A 19,875-nucleotide genomic window follows, 5' to 3' on the forward strand; every position below is an offset into this window, starting at 1 on the left:
CTTTTTGTAACAGTTACATTTGCTAAATGACATTTAGGCGAGTTATTGGAATTATTGATAAGATCACATGTCACTAATGTTTTTGGAGACCCACTTTCCAAATGATTTATAAATAATAGTGTTTCTGTCTTGGACTGTCTCACTCTCTTGCACTCTTTCTCTTTCTTAATCTATTCCTCTCGCCCCATTTAACTGCTGTTCTTCCTTCCCCATGAAACAGGCAAAGCTATGTAGACTTGACAGTGGAATTGGTTGCTTATATAAGCTATCTGGTAACACCGCCTGTTGGCATCTTGGTTACCCCCTTGGATTGCCTTGCCTGCCGTGACGTGCACATTTCCTCTGAAAGGCCTTTAAAGATTCATCATGGTGCAGGATTTCTTTTTAGTGCCAACAAGAGTTTAAGTGCATCTGTTAAATAATATATAGATAAGGTGGAATAAATTGATGCATTGCTGCAAAAAAGGGTCTTTTGGGGAGATGCTGTCTTCAAATATTCCTTTCTTTGTATCCTAGCATGGAAACGTCCAATAAGACCGAGAATAAAAGTCTAGATGGGAGATTTGGCCGAATTTCGGCTGTTCGAAAATTCCGAATGGCTGAAAAGTTCGATCAAATGCCCCATTCGGTGGCAGAGGCTGCGGGGGTGTCCCCTGCACCCTTGCTCACTATATTGTGAGTGGAGGTTGCAGGGGAGTCCCCCACAGGTAAGTAGGAATCTGGGGGTCTTAGTGCTTGGTTCCTCTTCTAGAAACGAATCATAGGCATTCACCTATGAGCAAGGCACTGGTTCCCTGATGTCAACAGTGATGCTTTGTGGTATGCAATGGACTGTCCAAAACCAAAGTGCAACCTGAGCCCAACACATCCTTCAAGTCTTCCAGAGATGTGTATTTGGCTGCACACTCAGTTTGACCCCCACCCTCAGCAGACCATTGACTCCTCCGCCAGTTTGTGTGCATTAAGTCATTCATTCCTAAGAACTAGATAGAGGGGTCTTGTTACCAATGACCTCTGGTGGGCCGCCAGCTCATTATGCTCTTCTTTTTTCTGTTTGCAGAAGCCAACCCAGAGAAATTCAACAGCCGGTTTCGGAATAAGATGTTCTATGCAGGGGTGAGTCAGTGTTTGCAGTGATTTGAGGAGGGAGAGGGAGATGTCTTAGGGAAGGGGTAGGTGTATGGGGACTCTGAAGGCATGAGGAGGTACATGAGTGAGTCGTCTCCATTTGCTCAGAGTTGAGTATAGCTGATAGGGGAATGAGGGCAAAAGTGGAGCGAGGGGGGTTCTGCTGTGATGTTACTGAGGCCACATTTACAAATGCATACTTAGGTGATCAACTAGAAAATGGGTAGCTGAGTGACATGATGAGAAAAGATCTTTGATTGATTGATGTATAATTGAAATAATCCATTATGGATTCATTAGATGAATGAAATTGAATGGTGGATGTCTTTTACCACCTTAGCTCTGGCCCTACTCATTACCAAATCATGCTGTTTCTTAGTTCCACATTTGCCCTGCAGGCATTGAGTTAGCTTAAATATTCAATGTGAACAGTAGCCTAGGACAGTGAGTGGGGTTCCTGTGAATGCAGCAAAATGTATTTTTTTCATTATGCAACTTGCTTTGAGAGGCACAAGAAAACAAATAAGAAGCAAGAATAGAACTGCCCGGCTCTTAGGGAGGCACATCCAATGACAAATCCCACTACATCGCCTAAATGTGAAGTGCTGCTGTAGGGATAGTTCACGCTGCCTGACACATTGCAACATGGTGAGTTTGACCCAAGACCTCACATCCACTCTTTCTGTACCCCTCTGTTTTCTCTCCTTGTGACTGTATAGGCTGCCTTCTCTGACTTCCTGCAAAGAAGCTCCAGAGACCTATCCAAGCACGTCAAAGTTGTGGTAAGATCAGGTTATATGGAAAAAGAATGGGATCTTTCCTTAATGAGACTGCAAGAATCGCTTAGATTTTGGTAGACGGTGGGAATGGAGGAATAGGTTGATCCAAGTATGTAACCATGATCCCAAAGACATGCCACACTTCTGTGCCCACCTCTTTTCCCCTGATTTGGTGTGATGAGCAGACCACAAGGTAACATTCTACACATATGGGTGGCTTGCTGAAAAGACACTGTGATGTTTTTTTCTCATATATAGGGCATATTGAATACATACCTTCGATACACACAGAATTGAAAAGCAAGCATATTGCAGAGTATAACAATTTGTAAGATCTAACAAAAATTAATTAGTAAGGTAGAAACATACAACTAAAATATTATGGTGCAATCTGTGATTTAAACGTTCGGTTTCTGTATGCATTGTAAAAGGTTGAACAGTGTGGTTGCCCTGGACTATAAATGTTCATGATATTGGTAGATGAAGACGGTTGTGGAAATGCGTACAACACATGTCTAGTGATTCCTTTGTAAGGGTGATGGTATTCAGCGGCAGCATGACTGCTATGCTAGCTATAGCAGCATGTGGCCTCCTCGGCTGTGTTGAGAGGTCAGCTTTGGGTTAGCATTTATGAAAACACGTGATCATCCAATCTCTTCCACATGCTCATTTTCAGGTTGCTAAGGTGGTGAGGTTACCACCTGATCTTCCTAACTCTTATAATTCTCCACTTATGCGACATCACATGAGCAGTGTGCCCACCTGTACTTGTGTATGGTAACTCCAGGTGGCATCACCTCATACAATACATGTAAGTGCTGAAGATATCGCAGCCTGGCACAGAGCAGCCAGTGCAGTTGTGCCCGATAGCAGGTAGACACAGGGGAAGCAAGTTGATACAGGAATACCGCTGCACTTACATGTCTGCAGGCTGATTTTCAGGCTTGCAAACTTAGTTTACCCGCCTGAAGCCAACACATGGCAGCATCATGGTGTGGGGTTCAACAAAGTAAGGAAAACACAATCCAGAATTCTCCTTCCTTTCTCAGGTGGTTTGCAACTGGTCCTACTTTAATCATTTCAATTCCTCAATGAGCGTAGATATACATACTAAAAAAGCAGGACACTTTTGCCATTAAGGCACGCATTTACATCCTGATTCTGAAGTGGGTGAGGAGTGGGCAGACTTTTCTGTGCATCAATCGCCTAGTCCCTGTATACCTCTAGGTAAAATTATTCAACATTTGGGATTGTGGTCCTTTGGGCTCCAGTTGCCAAAAGGCCATCAATCCACCCAAGGCTGGTAGTGGTCTCTGGAAGGTGGGCAAAAGTCATGCATAGTAAGCAGCAGCCAGAGAGCTCCAAGCCGCAGTGTTTATGGTTACCCTAGACAGCCGTCCAGTGATTTTAGTATTGCTCATGCCACTTCAGTGGCCCGCTCATAGATGTCAGAATATCTCTTCAAGGCCTGGTGTATGCTCCTCACGTTTCATAACCTGTTTGTGTTGCAGTGTGATGGCACGGATCTCACCCCCAAAATCCAAGAGATGAAGTTCCAGTGTATAGTATTTTTAAATATCCCAAGGTAAGAAAGACTTGCGGTATGTTTGTTTGTTTATTTTACTTGTATAGCGCACCTGACCCTGGGGTATCTGGGCGCTAGTGAGTAAGAAGACGGTTACATGTTACAGTTCAGACACATAGTACATATGACACATAGTACAGAGCAAGAATTAAGATAATCTATCATACAGGCATTAATTCAGTCATGAACACAGAGTGGTTACAAGCATGCATGGACGGAGGATGCATTCACAGAGTAGACAGGGATTCAAAAATAAGAGGGAGAATTGGGTTCATTCTTATTAAGTAGCCAGGTCATGACACTACTCCTGAATTTTGCAAATACTTGGATGGATTTGATGTCCGGTGGGAGTGTGTTCCAAAATTGGGAGGCCATGACCGGGAAGCTAGAACCACCTGCTTGTTTTAGGCTGTATCTGGGTACTACTAGACAGGCAGTGTTGGTAGATCTTGTGGTACGGGTGGGTGGTCTCCATGTGAATTTGTCAGTGAGATATGGAGGGGCTGAGTGGTTTAGCGCTTTGTAAGTAAGGCAAAGGGTCTTTAAGTTGATCTTTTCTTATATGGAGAGCCATTTGCAGAGTTTTCTGGTTGCTGAGATGTGCTCTCTTCTAGGTATGTTTAGGGCAGCTCTAAGTTAATTGTTCTGCAATATCTGCAGTTTGTTGAGTATGGCCTTATTAGCGCCTAGGTAGAGAACATTGCAATAGACCAGTTTGGACTGTATGAGAGCTCTGGCTAGTGTAAGGCAGCTGTTGGTTGACAACAGGGGTCTACATGCCCTGATCACCTTTCCTGTGTAGGCAGTGGCTGAGGCAGGCATGTTCACTTGTTTGGATCGATTGGAGTTAGCAAGTAAAAACCTAAGGTTTTTACATCTTTGGCAATGGGTATGATGTTCCCGTCTATACTAATACTGGTGTAGCATGGGCAGAGTTTGTTGTGCTATTGTGTATTTGTGAGGATATGTTAGGGCCTCATTACGAGGCTGGCGGAATGGGTTTACCAGCACCGGTAATGGTGCCGGTGCCAGTAAACCCATTCCGCCCTATTACGAGGTTCCCTTGTGGGACCCGCACAGAACGTCTGGTCAGACCAGACGTCCTTTGTGGGTCCCGCAAGGGGACCAAGGAGCTAATAACGGGACCGTTATTAACGGGCCCCTGATTAGCTCCATCCCCATTCCCATTGAGCCCTATGGGTGCTCAAATGGGAATGGGGATTGGTTTTGTGAATGAGGAATTACCGGGTCCTCCAAGGTTGGAATGACCCGGTAATTCCTCATTCACAGAATCCGGACTCAGACACTATTTCGGAGGCAGCCATGGTGCTAATAGCACCATGGCTACCTCCAAACTCGTAATGAGGCCGTTGCCTTTATCTCGAATATTTGTGTATCGGTGCCTGATGGTTTCTATAATATCCTTATTATGCTTATGACTGGAGCACCTATAACTACGGTCAACACCTTATTTCGAATGAACCAAATAAATGCTATGATAGATAATGACAATCAGCGACTGGATTGTCATGAACATTTTTCCACAATAAATATATTCATGGTTTGGAAGATAACTGAGAACATGTGGCTTGCTCACCGGAGAGCTAATCCAAGCTTCTAGAATAAACCAAGTGATCTCAGGCGAGAGATTACAGCAAACATGATGCATCCACAAAGGCTCAAAAACAGGAGAATTGCCCTCAGAAATATGTCTCTATTAAATATTTCTGTCCTAAGAAAAGCAAATTGTGAGAAGAAAATGTCTTGGCTGCAGGGATGGAAGCACCAACCCATAGGCAGATGTCAAGATCTATAATAACCTTCAAATCTGATTCTGAGAAAACCAGTATCTGATGCTGATCCAATTCAATCAGAAGAGAATGGGAGGTTGTCTCTTTCTCTCTTCATCCAAATGCTTTCGGAACAAGTTGCCTATCAGACTTCACTCTATACACAATCACATCACATGAGGCAGGCCGCTTGAAAGATACCCACTCGATATCCAGTTTGCTCAACTTTTTGTGGTTGTTGCTTGATGACAGTTGTGGTGGTCAGTGCTGATAGTGCCATGAAGCCATGTTGAGAAATGTGCTCTTCACAATATATCCTATAACATAGAGATTGCTCTAATTCGTGTTCTCTCTAGATCTGGATATTCCTCCTTTCCTTATGTTAGGCTCTTTCATTTGTCTATCGTCTTGCACTAACAAGTGATGGTATTTCCTTTCCTCACTTCTGAATCTATCCACTCCTTTCTTTAACTTTCCAATCTCTGGAACATCCCTATAACAATGAGGTTGCAATTCTGCAATCAACTACATTCTGTTTCTCCTCTTATGAAAGTAAAATTATTTAGGATTTCTCTGTGATCTGCCCTGCATGGCCATGTAGCGGTAATGACATTGGGCCTCATTACGACCCAGGCGGTAAGTTACCGCCTGGGCCGTGACTTTACCACCATGGCGTAAACTACGTTTACGCCATGGTGGTTGGCAGACTTACCGCCCCATTCCGAGGTTGGCGGGGGCGGTAAGTCCCCAATCCCCATTTACCCTTCCCCATTCCCATTTTTGCCCCATAGGGCATAATGGGAGTGGGGAAGGCGTTAATTACGCCACCGTAAATTACGGTGGCGTAATTAACTCCATGGTCCCTTAGCGCCATGGATTTTAACACCTGCAGGTGTTAAAACCTCCATGGCGCTAAGGGACCTCGTACTCAGGCGGTAAGGGTCGGCGCTGTTTATGCTGCCGTTAACCCCTTACCGCCTGAGTCGTAATGAGGCCCATTGCATTGCATACCTTTTCTTCCATGTCTTTCAGTTCATAGGAAGCCATCCTATTTTCATTCATAAATCTTTGTAATCAGACAAAAGCATATTCATCTTCAAAAACAATATTTGACAGCATGAGAGATCAATTTATAGTTGTTTTCCATTTTAATTGATCAAAACATGAATAATTTAATTTTTATTCTAATGATAGTATTAAGACCAACTCAAGTGAAAAGAACCTAAATAGAAACAGTAATCAGGTTTTAAAGTTCTACATCAGACTTTGCTTTCAATGAATCATTGTTGAAGATGTGTGTTTTAGTATTGCTTTACACCATGGGAAAATATAATTACAATTGTTATTTGCAAAATGTTACCTTTCCTTCATAGATGTCTGAAGTAAAGGTAAAAGTAAAGGTTTCCATCAACTTTCTTAGTTTTTCAAAGTTATTTTTGACACTGGTTTAACATATCGGACTGCAGTCCATGAAGGAGATTATGAGTATCCTCAGAGCAAAACCATTAGTTGGATAGCTACATCATTCCTTCTGCTTCCTGGCTTCTGTTTGAATTTAATGTTTTACACCTTCAGCATTCATGAAGGACATCATCTTCTATGTGACATATCCAATTATTATAGATACCCTTTTTCTTGGCCTCCATCTCTGATATTATTTTCCCATGAAGTGACAGCCTACCAACCTCCCATAGCTTCACAATTCACCTGAAGAAGCCTGTGTTCTGCTCCTTCCCATCCACCTTGGTGAAGTAAGAGATTCCTATGTACACAGCCAAATCTTCCTCTACAAGCAATCCGACAATGCACGACTAACATTCCATAGTCCAACACTATTCAATTCCACATTGAAATCGATCATCACACTTTACTTCCCATTGAAATCGATCATCCCACTTTATATTCCCATTCTCCTCTGTAACTTTTGCTCGTTACAAAGGAGAATGCTCAACAGAAGATTTATGTTCCACATTGCACAACCAAATGCAGACAAAATGCCTTGTGGAACTACCTATCAAATTCTCCCTTGAAGTGTGCCTTCAATTCCACCTTGGTGTTCACTAATGACTACTAAAGAACTTTGAAAATTATCCTAAAATATTCCTGTAATGTCTCCTGAAATGCTTCTAAAAAAATCCAGAATTCTTCTCATGTGGCACCTGAAATGTTGCAGCTGCACCGTGTAGAAGATCGGCCATGCATGCACTCTCTTGCACTGAGGTTGCCATACATCAGGCTCATGTGGTCGCTTCTCCTTATCTGCCATTCATTTGCCAAGCCTTATCCTCAATGGTAGCAGAGAACAGGATTCTTGACTCGGTGCCTTGGCAATGCTCATCATACACTATAATATTACCCCAACTACAAAGCAAGTTGAACGCCACCTGCAAACCCCCAAGGTGCTGGTGCTTTCTGTCTACTTTACTCCCTAGCCTACATCAGTTTATGATCTTGTATGCACTCGTTCTCCTTTTTAAATCAAGCATTGTCATTACTTTTGCAGGTATAGCATTGTTTGTGAATGTTGTATACAAACACTTGCTTTTGAAAGAAAAATAAATCAAGCATATTCTGGAAGTAGCCATTTTTCTTTTCTTGAATAAGACTACAATGTTGAAGGATGTATTCTTTGGGTGGTTAACAACAACTCTTGTAATTTATCTGATTTTTGCAAATGTACTTATTGCTATTCTGTAATTGGTTAATTTCTTGACTGCAGGTATTGTGCTGGCACAATGCCGTGGGGAAATCCGGGGGATCACCGTGACTTTGAACCACAGCGGCATGACGATGGCTATATTGAGGTGATCGGCTTCACAATGGCATCCTTGGTGAGCATCGGTGCAGAACAGGAATCTGGAAAAGGGATTGGGTACTGGATTTGATTAAACAACCTCCTCTTGTGCAGATGATCTTTCCGTGTTCTGTGTACAGGCTTCAGGTCATGAGAATCATGCAAAAATCTACCCTCTATGTTCTCAACATTAAACCACCAGGGCTATAGATCATGGATGTGAAGGGAGGAGGCTTCCATTTTTTTGTCCCTTCTACAGAGAGACAGACAGGTCGGGGAGTACAGTGGTGCCTCCATATCACTCCAACTCTCTATTAAAGGACTGTATGACACTGAGAATTTGTTGTACATAATTATGAGGATGCAGCCTTCAGTGTAGTGGCAATCCCTCTCTGCTGTTCTAATGTTCCATGGGTCAAGAACAATGGGCAGCCCGGCGCATTTAGTATTAGTCCACAGTATACTGCATGAGTTCATTATTTGGACTCTCTCTCTCATTTTCGGGGATCGAAGCTCTGCAGAGATGATGAATATGTTTTAAAGTCTATTCCCCAAAATGTTCTTGTTGTATTGGAAATAATTGAGAAGTGATGAAAGACAGTGCTTTTACCCTGAATCCTCAGCTCTATATGTTTTGCATGATTTTGTAGGCTGCACTTCAGGTCGGAGGCCACGGAGAGAGGCTGCATCAGTGTCGAGAGGTGACGTTGCTCACATACAAGGCCATTCCAATGCAGGTGGATGGGGAGCCTTGTCGTCTCAACCCATCTCTTATCCAGATCTCCCTGCGGAACCAGGCCAACATGGTGCAGAAAAGCAAGAGGAGAACGTCCATGCCAATGTTGAACGAGTAAGTTGGGTGGCATTACATTAATCATAGGGGATCAACGAGAGCATTGGGTTTTATATTTGCCACTTTCGACTTAGTGAGAGAGAGTGAAAACACAGTCCATGGGAGCACAGTGTGGGTACGGGCTGTCAATGCCACAAATGAATGAGTGAGTCATTCCTAATTAAAGTAACACATTGGATGCTACTTAACAGAGTTGTTGTTGTTTTTTTTTTTTTTATTTTAACATTTTTTTTTACATTTTTAAAGCGCTCACACAGCCCACAGGCATTGAGGCGCTGTTACAGGAATTGTTTGTTTTGTAGTTGCGTAATTGTTTTTCTCTTAGTTGCGTATTTATAACGCGCTTAAACACCCAGATGTTTCTAAGCGCGGACCCGGGGATCGAACCTGTGTTGCTTCGTTGCCGCTGTGCTATCCTGCCGGGACCATCCTGGCTGTTCTATGCCACTGCCGGACCATAGAGATTTGCATCTATAGGTGCTGGATGAGTGGGGAGTAGTACATAAACAACACATGACTGAGTGGGTAGGACATATATTATGTTTTTCTTGGGAATTTATTAGAGGAGGATTGAAGTGTCTGTCACATTTTGCAATGAGTGAGCAATACTTAGGGACTCATTACAGGTATGTTGCTAATGGTAAAAGCAAGTGGAACTTTAAATCTGCTACCTAATTACAGGCTGGGATCCCATGAGATTTTTGCAGCTTGCGGTACATAGAATATATTGCAAGGGGTAAACACCACACATTTAACCCAGGCTGCACTTTCGATGCTCCAGATGCTGAGAATATCCCATGCAATCCCAACCTGTAACTAGGTGGTATTTTGAAAATAGAAGCTATTCAAATCTTGTGTTTACCATTTCAACATGCGGGCAATGAGGCCCTTAATGACTGTATCTAATGAAGCTTAGTTGAGTAGGTTGCCATTCCAATGCAAGATATATCTCAGGAACTTAAAGGGGCTATGTAAGGGTGTGCTCTTGTACTATATTACACGACAACAGTGTGCAGTTCAGGAACAGGGATGCAATTGGCTCAGGAAGCAGAGGATGCTAACCATCATAGCCCAAGACACAAGAAAACACTCCAGAGCACAGGAAATTCAAAATTCAGGAAACTCAGAAGAATAAAAAACCAGGAACTAAGACCTCTGAATATGAGGGTCATCCAGAACAGGCACAGTGCATCAATGACCAATGTGTGACTTTAGCAAACTGAAACTTTTAATGCTGACGTATGGTCACCTACTTTTGGTGTGATCGATGCTAGCACCTGCCAGCATAGATGTCTTGCTTCATCTGCATATAATTGATCTAGAAGTCTGGCGATGAAACGTTGTGCACAGCATTCTGGGAAATGTAGTCTTTAGATTAAGAACATATTTTGGATGCCACAATAGCGAAAAGGGCCTGGATGGGAAGAGAATTCTGAAATGCAATCCTATATCTTCTAGATCTTTATAGATATGGCTGGAAGCAAATGCCAACACTGGAGCAGCCCAATTAATGCATTCTAGTGGGGGGAGCAAGAGTGAAGGAGCAAAGCTTGACAAGCAATGAATCAGGGATACATTCAGGTCGCTGTGTATTTTTTAGAAGATATTCTGGTATCAAGTTCCTGACAATTTCTATCATCGCTTCTTGCTTCTATGAAGAGCCCTCATTCTACTCAATTAGCATAAATCTACAATATAAGGTTCAGATGGAAGAAACATGAAGGGATCATGCTCAGGGCACTAGGTTCCTTGCACTGGAGAAAAAGATCTTACCTGGCCTTGAGGATGAAAACCATGTTCTGTTTGTAAAAACCTTGATATAGAAAATTGTTCTGCAGGTAGGGCAAACTAATAATATGATATGATATGATAGGTTAGGTTATTTATAACGTGCTTAATACCCGGAGGTTTCTAAGCGTGGACCCAGGGATCGAACCTGTGATGCTCCGTGTCGTCTTGCTTCCAAGGCGATCACGTTGCTGCTGAGCTATCTGCCTGAGATAATGGCATGCTGCCACACCCTTTCCTTTGTTTAACGGACACCAAAGCATAACATGCTGAAAAACTACCCTCTCGCTCTCGTACCATCAATCTGACTTCTTCCAGAAGGTCACAGACCCAGCCTCAAGATGACATGAAGCTGAGACCAATCCCATGAAGACTCTGTCTTTGAAGGCACACCTCACACTCCCTAACATGGCAGCCACACATCAAGTAGACAAGCACTCTAAAGCAGATCTAATAAGACATGTTAACACGTAAACAGACTTCAGAATAACAAATAATTGTGCCATGAATAGGGTAACTGTTAGGAATGGTTTCCTTTTTGCAGCTTTTCCACCATTGATATCAGTGGAACCCACAACCTTCAGCTATTGTTTGACTCCTAACCTGACATTTTGAAGGTAAGCAAAGCCTCATCTGCTCTAGTGGTAACTGGTCAGTTCCTAAAGCTACCATTGCAGGCAGACACGGTCTCCCTTTGCGAGATTCCTTTTTGTTTTTAAGCAGCACACATCACCTTACAATGAAGTGTGGCAGAAATACTTTCTATCCCTTTTCCTTTTTCTTTTAGGAACATTTATGTTTCTTCAATGATGTGTCCAGGACGTTGTTGAAGAGGTAACTTCTTAGCCCTAACTCAATACAAGCCTTTCATGGACAGAGATACACAATTGTGAAGAAAACAAAAAGCCTTTATTCCTTTACAACCAGCTGGAGAATTTCCCATGCCACACATGTTCAGTTAGCATGGAAAAACGATGGGTTTGTCCATCTTGAACACACTTATATAGAAAGCAAAGCATTGCACAATAGTTTTGTTCTAATATGAACCTTACAATATGATTGGCCACATTTCATATAGGTAAAATACATTGCCTTTCTTACACTGGACAGACACACTTCCTGTAACACATGATTTGTTTTTTCTTGCAATTACCTCATCTTATGCTAATTAGAATGGCTGGTTGCTTTCCACATTTACTGAATCACAAGGCATATGTTGCACATTTAAAAATAGGAAAAAGCAGTTCTGTGATGAGACACACTTGAGCACATTCTTCCAAGGACATGCAATTTGTTGCTGCATTTTTATTGGCTACCTCGCCTAGCTAATCTACTTTAGCATACTGCCAAATTTTATGAAAAACCATTGAACACCACTGCTGAAAACTGTATATTCTTAGCATTTAAACTGCTACATCACTGCACCTTTACTTCTGTCCAGGCTTTCTCAATAATGTTGGCTTGAGTTGCTACTTGTCTGAGATTCCACAAAGCCCTATATTTTCTGTGTTTTCAGTACTTTTGAAGTTCCCTACGGCTTAAGGCCTGTAGCCATTTGTAATGCATGCTGTAGTGTTAATTTGAAAATGAATGGATCCCTTTGCTATTGTTATGGGCCTTATTCTGATATGACTCACTAATTTCTATTCAGTGTGGGTAATATTTCTTATGTCAGCAAGCTATATTCTGAGTTTTCCTAAATGAATGTGTGCCATGTAATATTTTCCATATCTCTTAAATACATTTTACATGTATACCTCTTTTACCTATTTTCTGCCACCTTCAATTTACTTTGTACCTATTTCCAAATGCACCTGTTTGTGATAAGGGCAGCAAGGCTGCCCCAATCCACAATATTTCTAACTTTTACAATGTTTAGTCAGGAGGGCGGGGCATGGACCCTGCATGACATGTTCACCTGTCCATCACCAGAGGGAGGGTCTACTCCTCTTCAACGTGCGCGTGACAGTGGAAATTTTTCTGTAGCAATTTTCATTGTTCACACATACATTTTCATTTTACAACATTACGCCCCAGCAAATCGGCAGTGTTTGCATCTACCAATCCACACTCTGGCCAGGGGTATGTCTGTTGCTGGGCAGATGTGTTTTGTTATGTTAGGTTATGTTGAGTTGTACCGTGCACCACTACCACCCATGGGCAGTGTCCAGGCGCTCGCGTGGCTCTGCAAATATAAAAGGGGGCGTGGGCGGTTAGTGGGGTATAGGATGAGAGGATAGATTCAGAACCAGGAGAAACTGGCATTTGTGAGTGTTGTTTTGCATGTAGTAGTTTGTGAGAGGCCTTGTGCATTGTAAGCTTATGGGTGAGATTCCGTGGCTCGGGTGTGTGGTAGTGTTTTGTGTTGGAGCTACTGTGTTGTGGTTGTGTGGTTGTGCAGATTGATTGTGTACATTGGTTAGATATTGTCCATAAGGGATACACAGGTGGTCATAGCTATGAGGTAATCCTGCATCTTGATGTATAGTTGCATTGTTGACGGTTTAAGGCTATGTGGATGGTTGACTCTAGATGTGGACATAGCGATGGTTCTTTGTTTGTTTATGTTTATGAGGAGTGTGGCTAGTCTAAGGTCTGCTGTAGTGGCATCAGTTATGTAGCAGGAGCAGGAAGGAAAGGGTTAGTAAAGTTGCTCAGTGTGTTGGGGTCTCTGACGGTATCTAGCCAGGTTATTGTCTGTGGTTCTTTTTTTTTTTGGTCCATCTCGTCTCCTCTCTTCTTGTTTGACTGTGGTGTTATTGTTGCCGGTGTCCCTTCTAGGTTGGCATTGTCTGCTGAATAGCCAGGTTTTGAGCCATTTCCTGAAGGTGATGTGGTCTTCTGTGGTTGTAATTACATTAGGTGTGTTTTTCCAGATGTTAGCGATTAGACGTGAGAACGCTGTTCTGACATATTTTCTTTTTTCGTAATGTTTTGCCTCTATTTGTCGGTCGTTGCTGAATCTTAGTTCCCTTCCTGTGGGGAAAGATATCCAGGATTGGACAGCCGTTGCCATTTTGAATGGTGCAGATCCTTCCCATTGGAGGGATGGGGGCAACCGTGGCTCAAAGCTAGGATAAGGGAAGGGCTCCTGCATTCACTCTTCAGATCGTCTTTGAGGCCAAAACCCCTTTGAAGAGATGCAGCCTGCTGAAGACCCAAGGACAACCATTAAAGACATCAATCATTGCCTTCAGCCAAGTCCTTGCAAAGCCCTGCCTCTCTGGACCGATTTCCTTAAGACCCTTGTTGGTGTTTTGATCCTTGGACTGGTGGGCCCAAGAAGTCCAGATGACTGCACACTCATGACACTCTCTGGAGCCTTCAGATGTGTCCCTCGACCATCCTGTGTGCTGAAATGCTCCATACAGGGTCTCTGAGTTTGGACCTGGAATTCAGCAGGTTTCAAGCCTGTGGCCTAAGAACAATCCTCCTGCTGTTGATGCTCTTCTTCTTTAAGATGGGCCTTCCTGGAGTAGTTTCTTTGGGTCTGCCACATGAGTTGCCTGCCACCACTTGAAAGTAGTAATCTTTGCTGTGGCCCTCTTTTATCGTGACTTGGGGGCTATCCTTTCATCATGGCACTCATGGTGGTCTACACCTTGGGGTACCTGGCTCATCCAGCTTCCAAGTCACAAGAGCCGCATCTACAGAACATTTTTAAAATAATTTGTGAAATGGTGCGTTTTACAGCACCATTTTTTAGAAAAATGGGGTAAAACGCCACACAACTTACAATTGTTTCTCTATGGTAACACATAAGCAAATCCAGTAGAATCAAATTTAGGGGGGGCTCCAACAAGGTGTTCTGGTCTAAGGAGTGATGGGTGTTGCCATAAAGGAGGGGCTACATGCCCCGAACAATTATTTATGGGGCTATGCAAACACGTATTAGGGGTCATTCAGCATGGTCTAAGGTTGTCTTGTTTGCATCCAGTCTAACTATTATGAATACAGCTCTCTAGCTCAGTTGTAAATTAATTACTACCTGGAAATAAAACACTTGGGTCCCCCATTTCTCTCTTGATGAGGATGGGAAGGCTCCAGAATCTCAGGCCTTTTGGAAGGTCCCAGGCCCAGATGGAGTTCTGTCTGACCTATTCAAATCTGATATAATGGTCTGGGTATCCATGTTGTGATCCTGGGTAAACGCGATTCCAGTAACAGGAACCATTCTCCATTCCTGGAAAATTTCGGAAATAGTCCCCATATTCAAAAAGGGGAGAGGGGTGTCCCTGCACGTTAGTCCTATTTATCTTCTGAATGCCCCAGAGAACATATTCCCCAAGGCTGTCATAGCCAGGATTCAGGAATGGGAGAGTAATGGTGACATCATAACTACAGCCCAGGTTGAGTTTGACCGGGGTGGGGGTGGGGGAGTAGGGACTATTCAACAGAGCCTTCGCCTAATGCCCTAATAATGAAACATGTGTCACTGCAGCGGTGTTCCTTATATATGGCTGTTGTCAAGATTAAGGCTGCATTTGATATAAGTGACAGGACCATTTTATGGGATTCTCTGAGGGTTCAAGGCCTGGAGTCAGCACTTATTGATCTAATCGAAGCCCTGCACCAAGACACAAGAGCCAAGGTTTGCGAGAGTCATGGGGGGTTGGTTTCAAAAGACTTTGAGATTATTAAAGCTGCGAGTCAAGGCTGTGTTCTTGCCCCTACCTTATTTACTCTTTGTATTAATGATGTTGTCCTTTGGCTTAAAAATAGGAGTGGGGATCCTCCAAAAAGGGGTGTTGAAACATTTCCGATTTTGTGGACGATGCAGTCACATTTCTCCCAAACGGAGAATGGTCTTAGGCAATTACTTGTGAGTTTTTAACAGTTTTGAAACCAATAGCATCTATTTATTATTGGGGCAAAAACTAAAATCATGATATTATGAACAACAAAAAGGTGAGGAATCTATTTTTTGGTACTGTCGAAGAACTCTGCGCCCTTTTTATCTTTTGTGTTATGATATTATGAAAACCACAGCTAAAGCGCTCCAAGATAGTCTCAGGTGGCATTCCCGTGTAACAAGCTAGGACATTTGACTACCGAGAGATCAAGGTGTACTGCAATGGATTGTGGAAGGCTCAGGTGGAGAAAAGCACTGCAAGTTTAAAACAGGCTGCTGGCGGGATACTGCGTTTTTCTCATTGCTTTGGTGGCCTTTCTCTTGGTGCCCCACTAGAGACCTAGAGAGGCAAAGCTGAAGCTGGAGCTTTGGTGCCCTGCAAACTGTTTCGCTCCTCAGCAAAATGAGAATATCTTTTTGAAATCCTTATTAAGGATCCCATGGACAGCATTCACTATCCTGATCCAGAAAGAATTAGGAGCCTGACCCATACCGGAGGAGATGGCACTAAAGTCCAGGATGGTCTGGGCCAGGGTCGGTGCTAACCCTGCTCCTTCAATGTACACAATTCATCTCTCAAAGCTTCGTGCCCAACCAGGATGTAAAGATCCTGGCCGGTTCAGGGCAGTTAGAACAGGCTTCGCAGCCCTGGGCCTGGCTCATTTTTGGGAACATTCTATGTCGATTGCAAAGTGAGACATGATACCCTGAAAAGTGAAGTATTGGGAAAGTATCGAGAGCAAATTGCTAAAAACGGCATTTGAAAACCAGAAAATTGTTTATTGCCCGCAGTTTAAACATTGTATGGGTCATGACAAATTCTTGGATAGAATTGAGAACCCTAATATGAGGGACTTTTATATTACATTTGGCTTTGGCACCTGGCTGAGGTGGGGGGGTGGAAAGGAGCTGACTCGTGCGATCCAGGTTACCCTTGTGGTCTCACAAGCGAGATAACTGCCCACTTTATGTGTGTATGCCCCTTTTATGCTGCCCTTAGGAACGCATGGTTGAAATCAATACTTTATAAGGCTGGGATGAGGTTTTTGCATGAGGCAATGGAGTACGCTTTTGGCCCAGCCAGTGAGTTGCAGTTGGAAAGCAAGGCCAATCGCGATCGATAGAGGCTGAGAGGCTGTTGCATGTTTGCTCGAGGTGTTTATGTTTTCAACTTTTAACTTTTATCTGTTTTCAGAATGTTTATGCCATTAGCCTTTTTAAAGTAGCATTACTGTTTTTAAAAGCTATTTTTGTTAAACTGATAAACGTATTGAATTGTAATAAACCACTCCTACTCACTATATAAAGAATTCAGTCATGCTCATTATGCTGAAAGAGATGAGTGCAAGCAGGAGACCACCAACGCTAGCACTTGCAGACTGATGGCTGCCCTGCATGCAGTAGTCCACTTTTACAAAATGGAGGTCATAAGGAAAGAGTAAACACTGGAGAAATTAATTTCACATTTTGGGGGTCATTACGACCCAGGCGTTAACCATGGCGCTATTAGCGCCATGGTTGACGCTGGTATTTTACCGATTGCGCCATGGTGGATGGCGGAATTACCGCCCCATTCCAAGGTTGGTGGGGCGGTAATTCCCCATTCACCATTGGCCCTTCCCCATTCCCATTTTTGCCCCCATAGGGCTCAATAGGAATGGGGAAGGTGGTAATCACAGTACCGCAAATTGCAGTACCGTAATTACCTCGAAAGTCCCTTTACGGGTTCCTTCCTTAACGGTGGTAAAACCAGCCGTTAAGGTGGGGGCCCGCAAAGGGACCTCGTAATTAGGGGTAAGGGGTTAACGGCGCCGCCACCTTTTACAGCGCTGTTAACCCCTTACCGCCTGAGGCGTAATGAGGTGTTTTACCCCCATTCGGTATAAATGTAAAAGATGCCTGTAGATTACTCTCTGCAGACAGCATTTACTATGGATTCATATGAAATCCACCTGCTTTTATCAGTTGCTGAATGCAAGTAGATTAAGTACAAATCCATTCGTTTTATTCCTGCATGAAAATACCATTGAGGAGTAAAACTAGGCGGTTTTGCAGGTGGAGCCAGAATGAGGAGGAGGAATCATATTTTTCCCCGTCTCACACCCCGCTTGCAAAATATTTTTAAAATTCACCTGGAATTGATGTAATAAGACCGGCATAAACCTTTTACACCTTATTGTTAGACTTATTCTACCACACGTTGGCTTTTAAAATGAGCACCAGTGAGTACATTCCACTCATTCTATAAATAAACCATCACCTATGAGAAAGAGGAGGCGGACATAGCACACTTGGCCGCTTTGCATGAAATCAAAATGCTTGGGACCATAACAATGACCACAGATTTTTATCTTTGACAAATATGTCTGTGATAATGATTTAAGCTGAAACCCTTCAGAGAATGTAAGTCACAATCGGCCTAGTGCTCATTTCATTTGCCAGAACACTCACCCTAGCAGTAAAATGCCCGCTAACCATGAGACATATCTAACCATTTGAACAGTGTTTGCTTTTGGGTGTGGGGCATGGGCTGCCATGAAAGCAGTTGGCATCTCTAAATACATTGCCAGAGGAAGCCCCACAGCCCTGGAGAGGAAGAGCGGAAGAAGAGTATGGTGGACATTTTTTTTAGGACCAAAGGTCATATTCCATCTCTTTTTTGTTGGGTATAAGGGAGTCAGGATACTCTTAACCACACCAATGGTTGTATCCATGCTGGGATATTTTCATATCGCAAGAGAAAGTGCTTTTTGAGCAGCATGTTTGCTGTTCCCTTCTTTAAGGGGGAACAGAGATGCTGGTGGGGGTGCAGAGGCTCCAGGTCCCCTGCACCATGAAATGAATGTTCTCTACACACTAGGCTACTGTTAGTAGTTTATTTCTATTTAGTAATAGCGCTATTTGGCATGGAACTCACAGCCAAACACAGAAAGGGGAGCTGAGGCGGAATGCGTGTTATTAGTGACACTCAATATGACTTTGTATAAGGGTTCCTGCACAGTTCTCTAGGCACCTTGTATCATAAATAGAGCTCTTGTTCACTCTATGGTCTAGAGGCACTTAACCTGACCAATATCCTTCAATCCGATGATAGCCACATCATTCACCCACTGGCCTAGGTGGCTCTTTCCCTCACTCACCGCCCTAGCACCCTCTATCCTTCCCCCAATACTTGGGTTGATGTTTCCTTCAACCTTGTCCAAAAGGACCTGTCCAGTTGACACCAACCTCTTCCCAATTCCCTTGACCTTTGCATGTGTTTGTCTCTGGCGTTCTTAAGTTTTTGTTTAAATGTCCTGTGTCTTTCTCTTTCTCTCTCTCTGCCTCTCTGTGACACCCCACTCTCCACCCACCCATTCCCTTTGTGTGCCTGCCCTCTTGTGCTTCCTGTTTCATGGGTGTCTGCCTCAGTCTTCATAAGGTCCACGCTGCTGACTCAAGACGGACCTCTGCTCCCCCTGATTCCTTCACCATGTAAGTACTTTCCGCAATGGCCCACCCATGCTGTTGCTAGTTCTTTTCTGCAATATTCCCAATCTCACCACCTCTGCTTTTTCTGACAGCATATACCTTCTAGAACGGTTTATAGTGATAATTTCGAAAACAAAATTTTCGAAAGTCAAAATATCGAAAAAAAAATATCGAAAAAAAGTCGCATTTTTTGTTATTACGTTTTTTATTCGAAATTGGGGGGATCCCCCCAAACCCCCTTTTTTTTAAAAAAAAATTTGTTTTACCCATTTTTTTTTATTTTTTTATTCCCGGACTCCAAAATAAATATATAATTTAAAAAAAAATCGATATTTTTTTTTCGATATTATTGTTTCGACATTATTGTCTTTCGATTTTTTTTTCGAAATTTTTACTGACCACCTTCTAGAACAGTATACCTGTTAGGTTGTCCACAAGCTATTTAACAACAAGGGCCAGATTTATGGAATTTTTAGTGTGGTGCAATGTGGCTTTGCACTGCTGCAAAGTGACTTTGCACTGCCAGCAATTACCCTGCTTCATGGAGCAGTGGAAAGTGTATTTTTGCAGGGCGTAGTCACTTTGCACTGCAAAAATACATTTTGCACTGCACCATGAATCAGAGTGTTTGTTGGCAGTGCAAAGTCACTTTGCAGCTGGGTATACACCAAATTGTTCGTTTACAATTGTTCGAATAAACAATTGACCGATTTTAAAGGGTCACAATTGACCTTTTCACAGTTGACCATATATATATATATATATATATATATATATATAAACTATAACTTGGTTAAGTTGTAGGAAGGATGGTTTCTACAAATGCAGAAAATGC

General features: G+C 42.9%; 1 protein-coding gene across 6 annotated transcripts in view; it reads left to right on the plus strand.

Moving 5' to 3' along the window:
• The window catches only part of DGKI (diacylglycerol kinase iota), a 1,316,934-nt gene that overhangs the window by 865,670 nt on the left and 431,389 nt on the right, over positions 1–19,875 (plus strand). For 5 of the 6 annotated variants that reach the window (XM_069628758.1, XM_069628759.1, XM_069628757.1 and 2 more), the window contains exons 16-20: positions 1,061–1,116; positions 1,848–1,910; positions 3,419–3,492; positions 8,002–8,113; positions 8,727–8,926. In XM_069628758.1, coding sequence (XP_069484859.1) covers positions 1,061–1,116; positions 1,848–1,910; positions 3,419–3,492; positions 8,002–8,113; positions 8,727–8,926 — 505 coding nt within the window. Of the gene's footprint in view, positions 1–1,060; positions 1,117–1,847; positions 1,911–3,418; positions 3,493–8,001; positions 8,114–8,726; positions 8,927–18,980; positions 19,044–19,875 lie in introns of all 6 variants that reach the window. The other variant, XM_069628760.1, reaches the window with a different exon arrangement.

This window comes from Ambystoma mexicanum, chromosome 12, assembly GCF_040938575.1.
Source record: "Ambystoma mexicanum isolate Mex_15411 chromosome 12, UKY_AmexF1_1, whole genome shotgun sequence".
NCBI classification, from domain to species: domain Eukaryota; kingdom Metazoa; phylum Chordata; class Amphibia; order Caudata; family Ambystomatidae; genus Ambystoma; species Ambystoma mexicanum.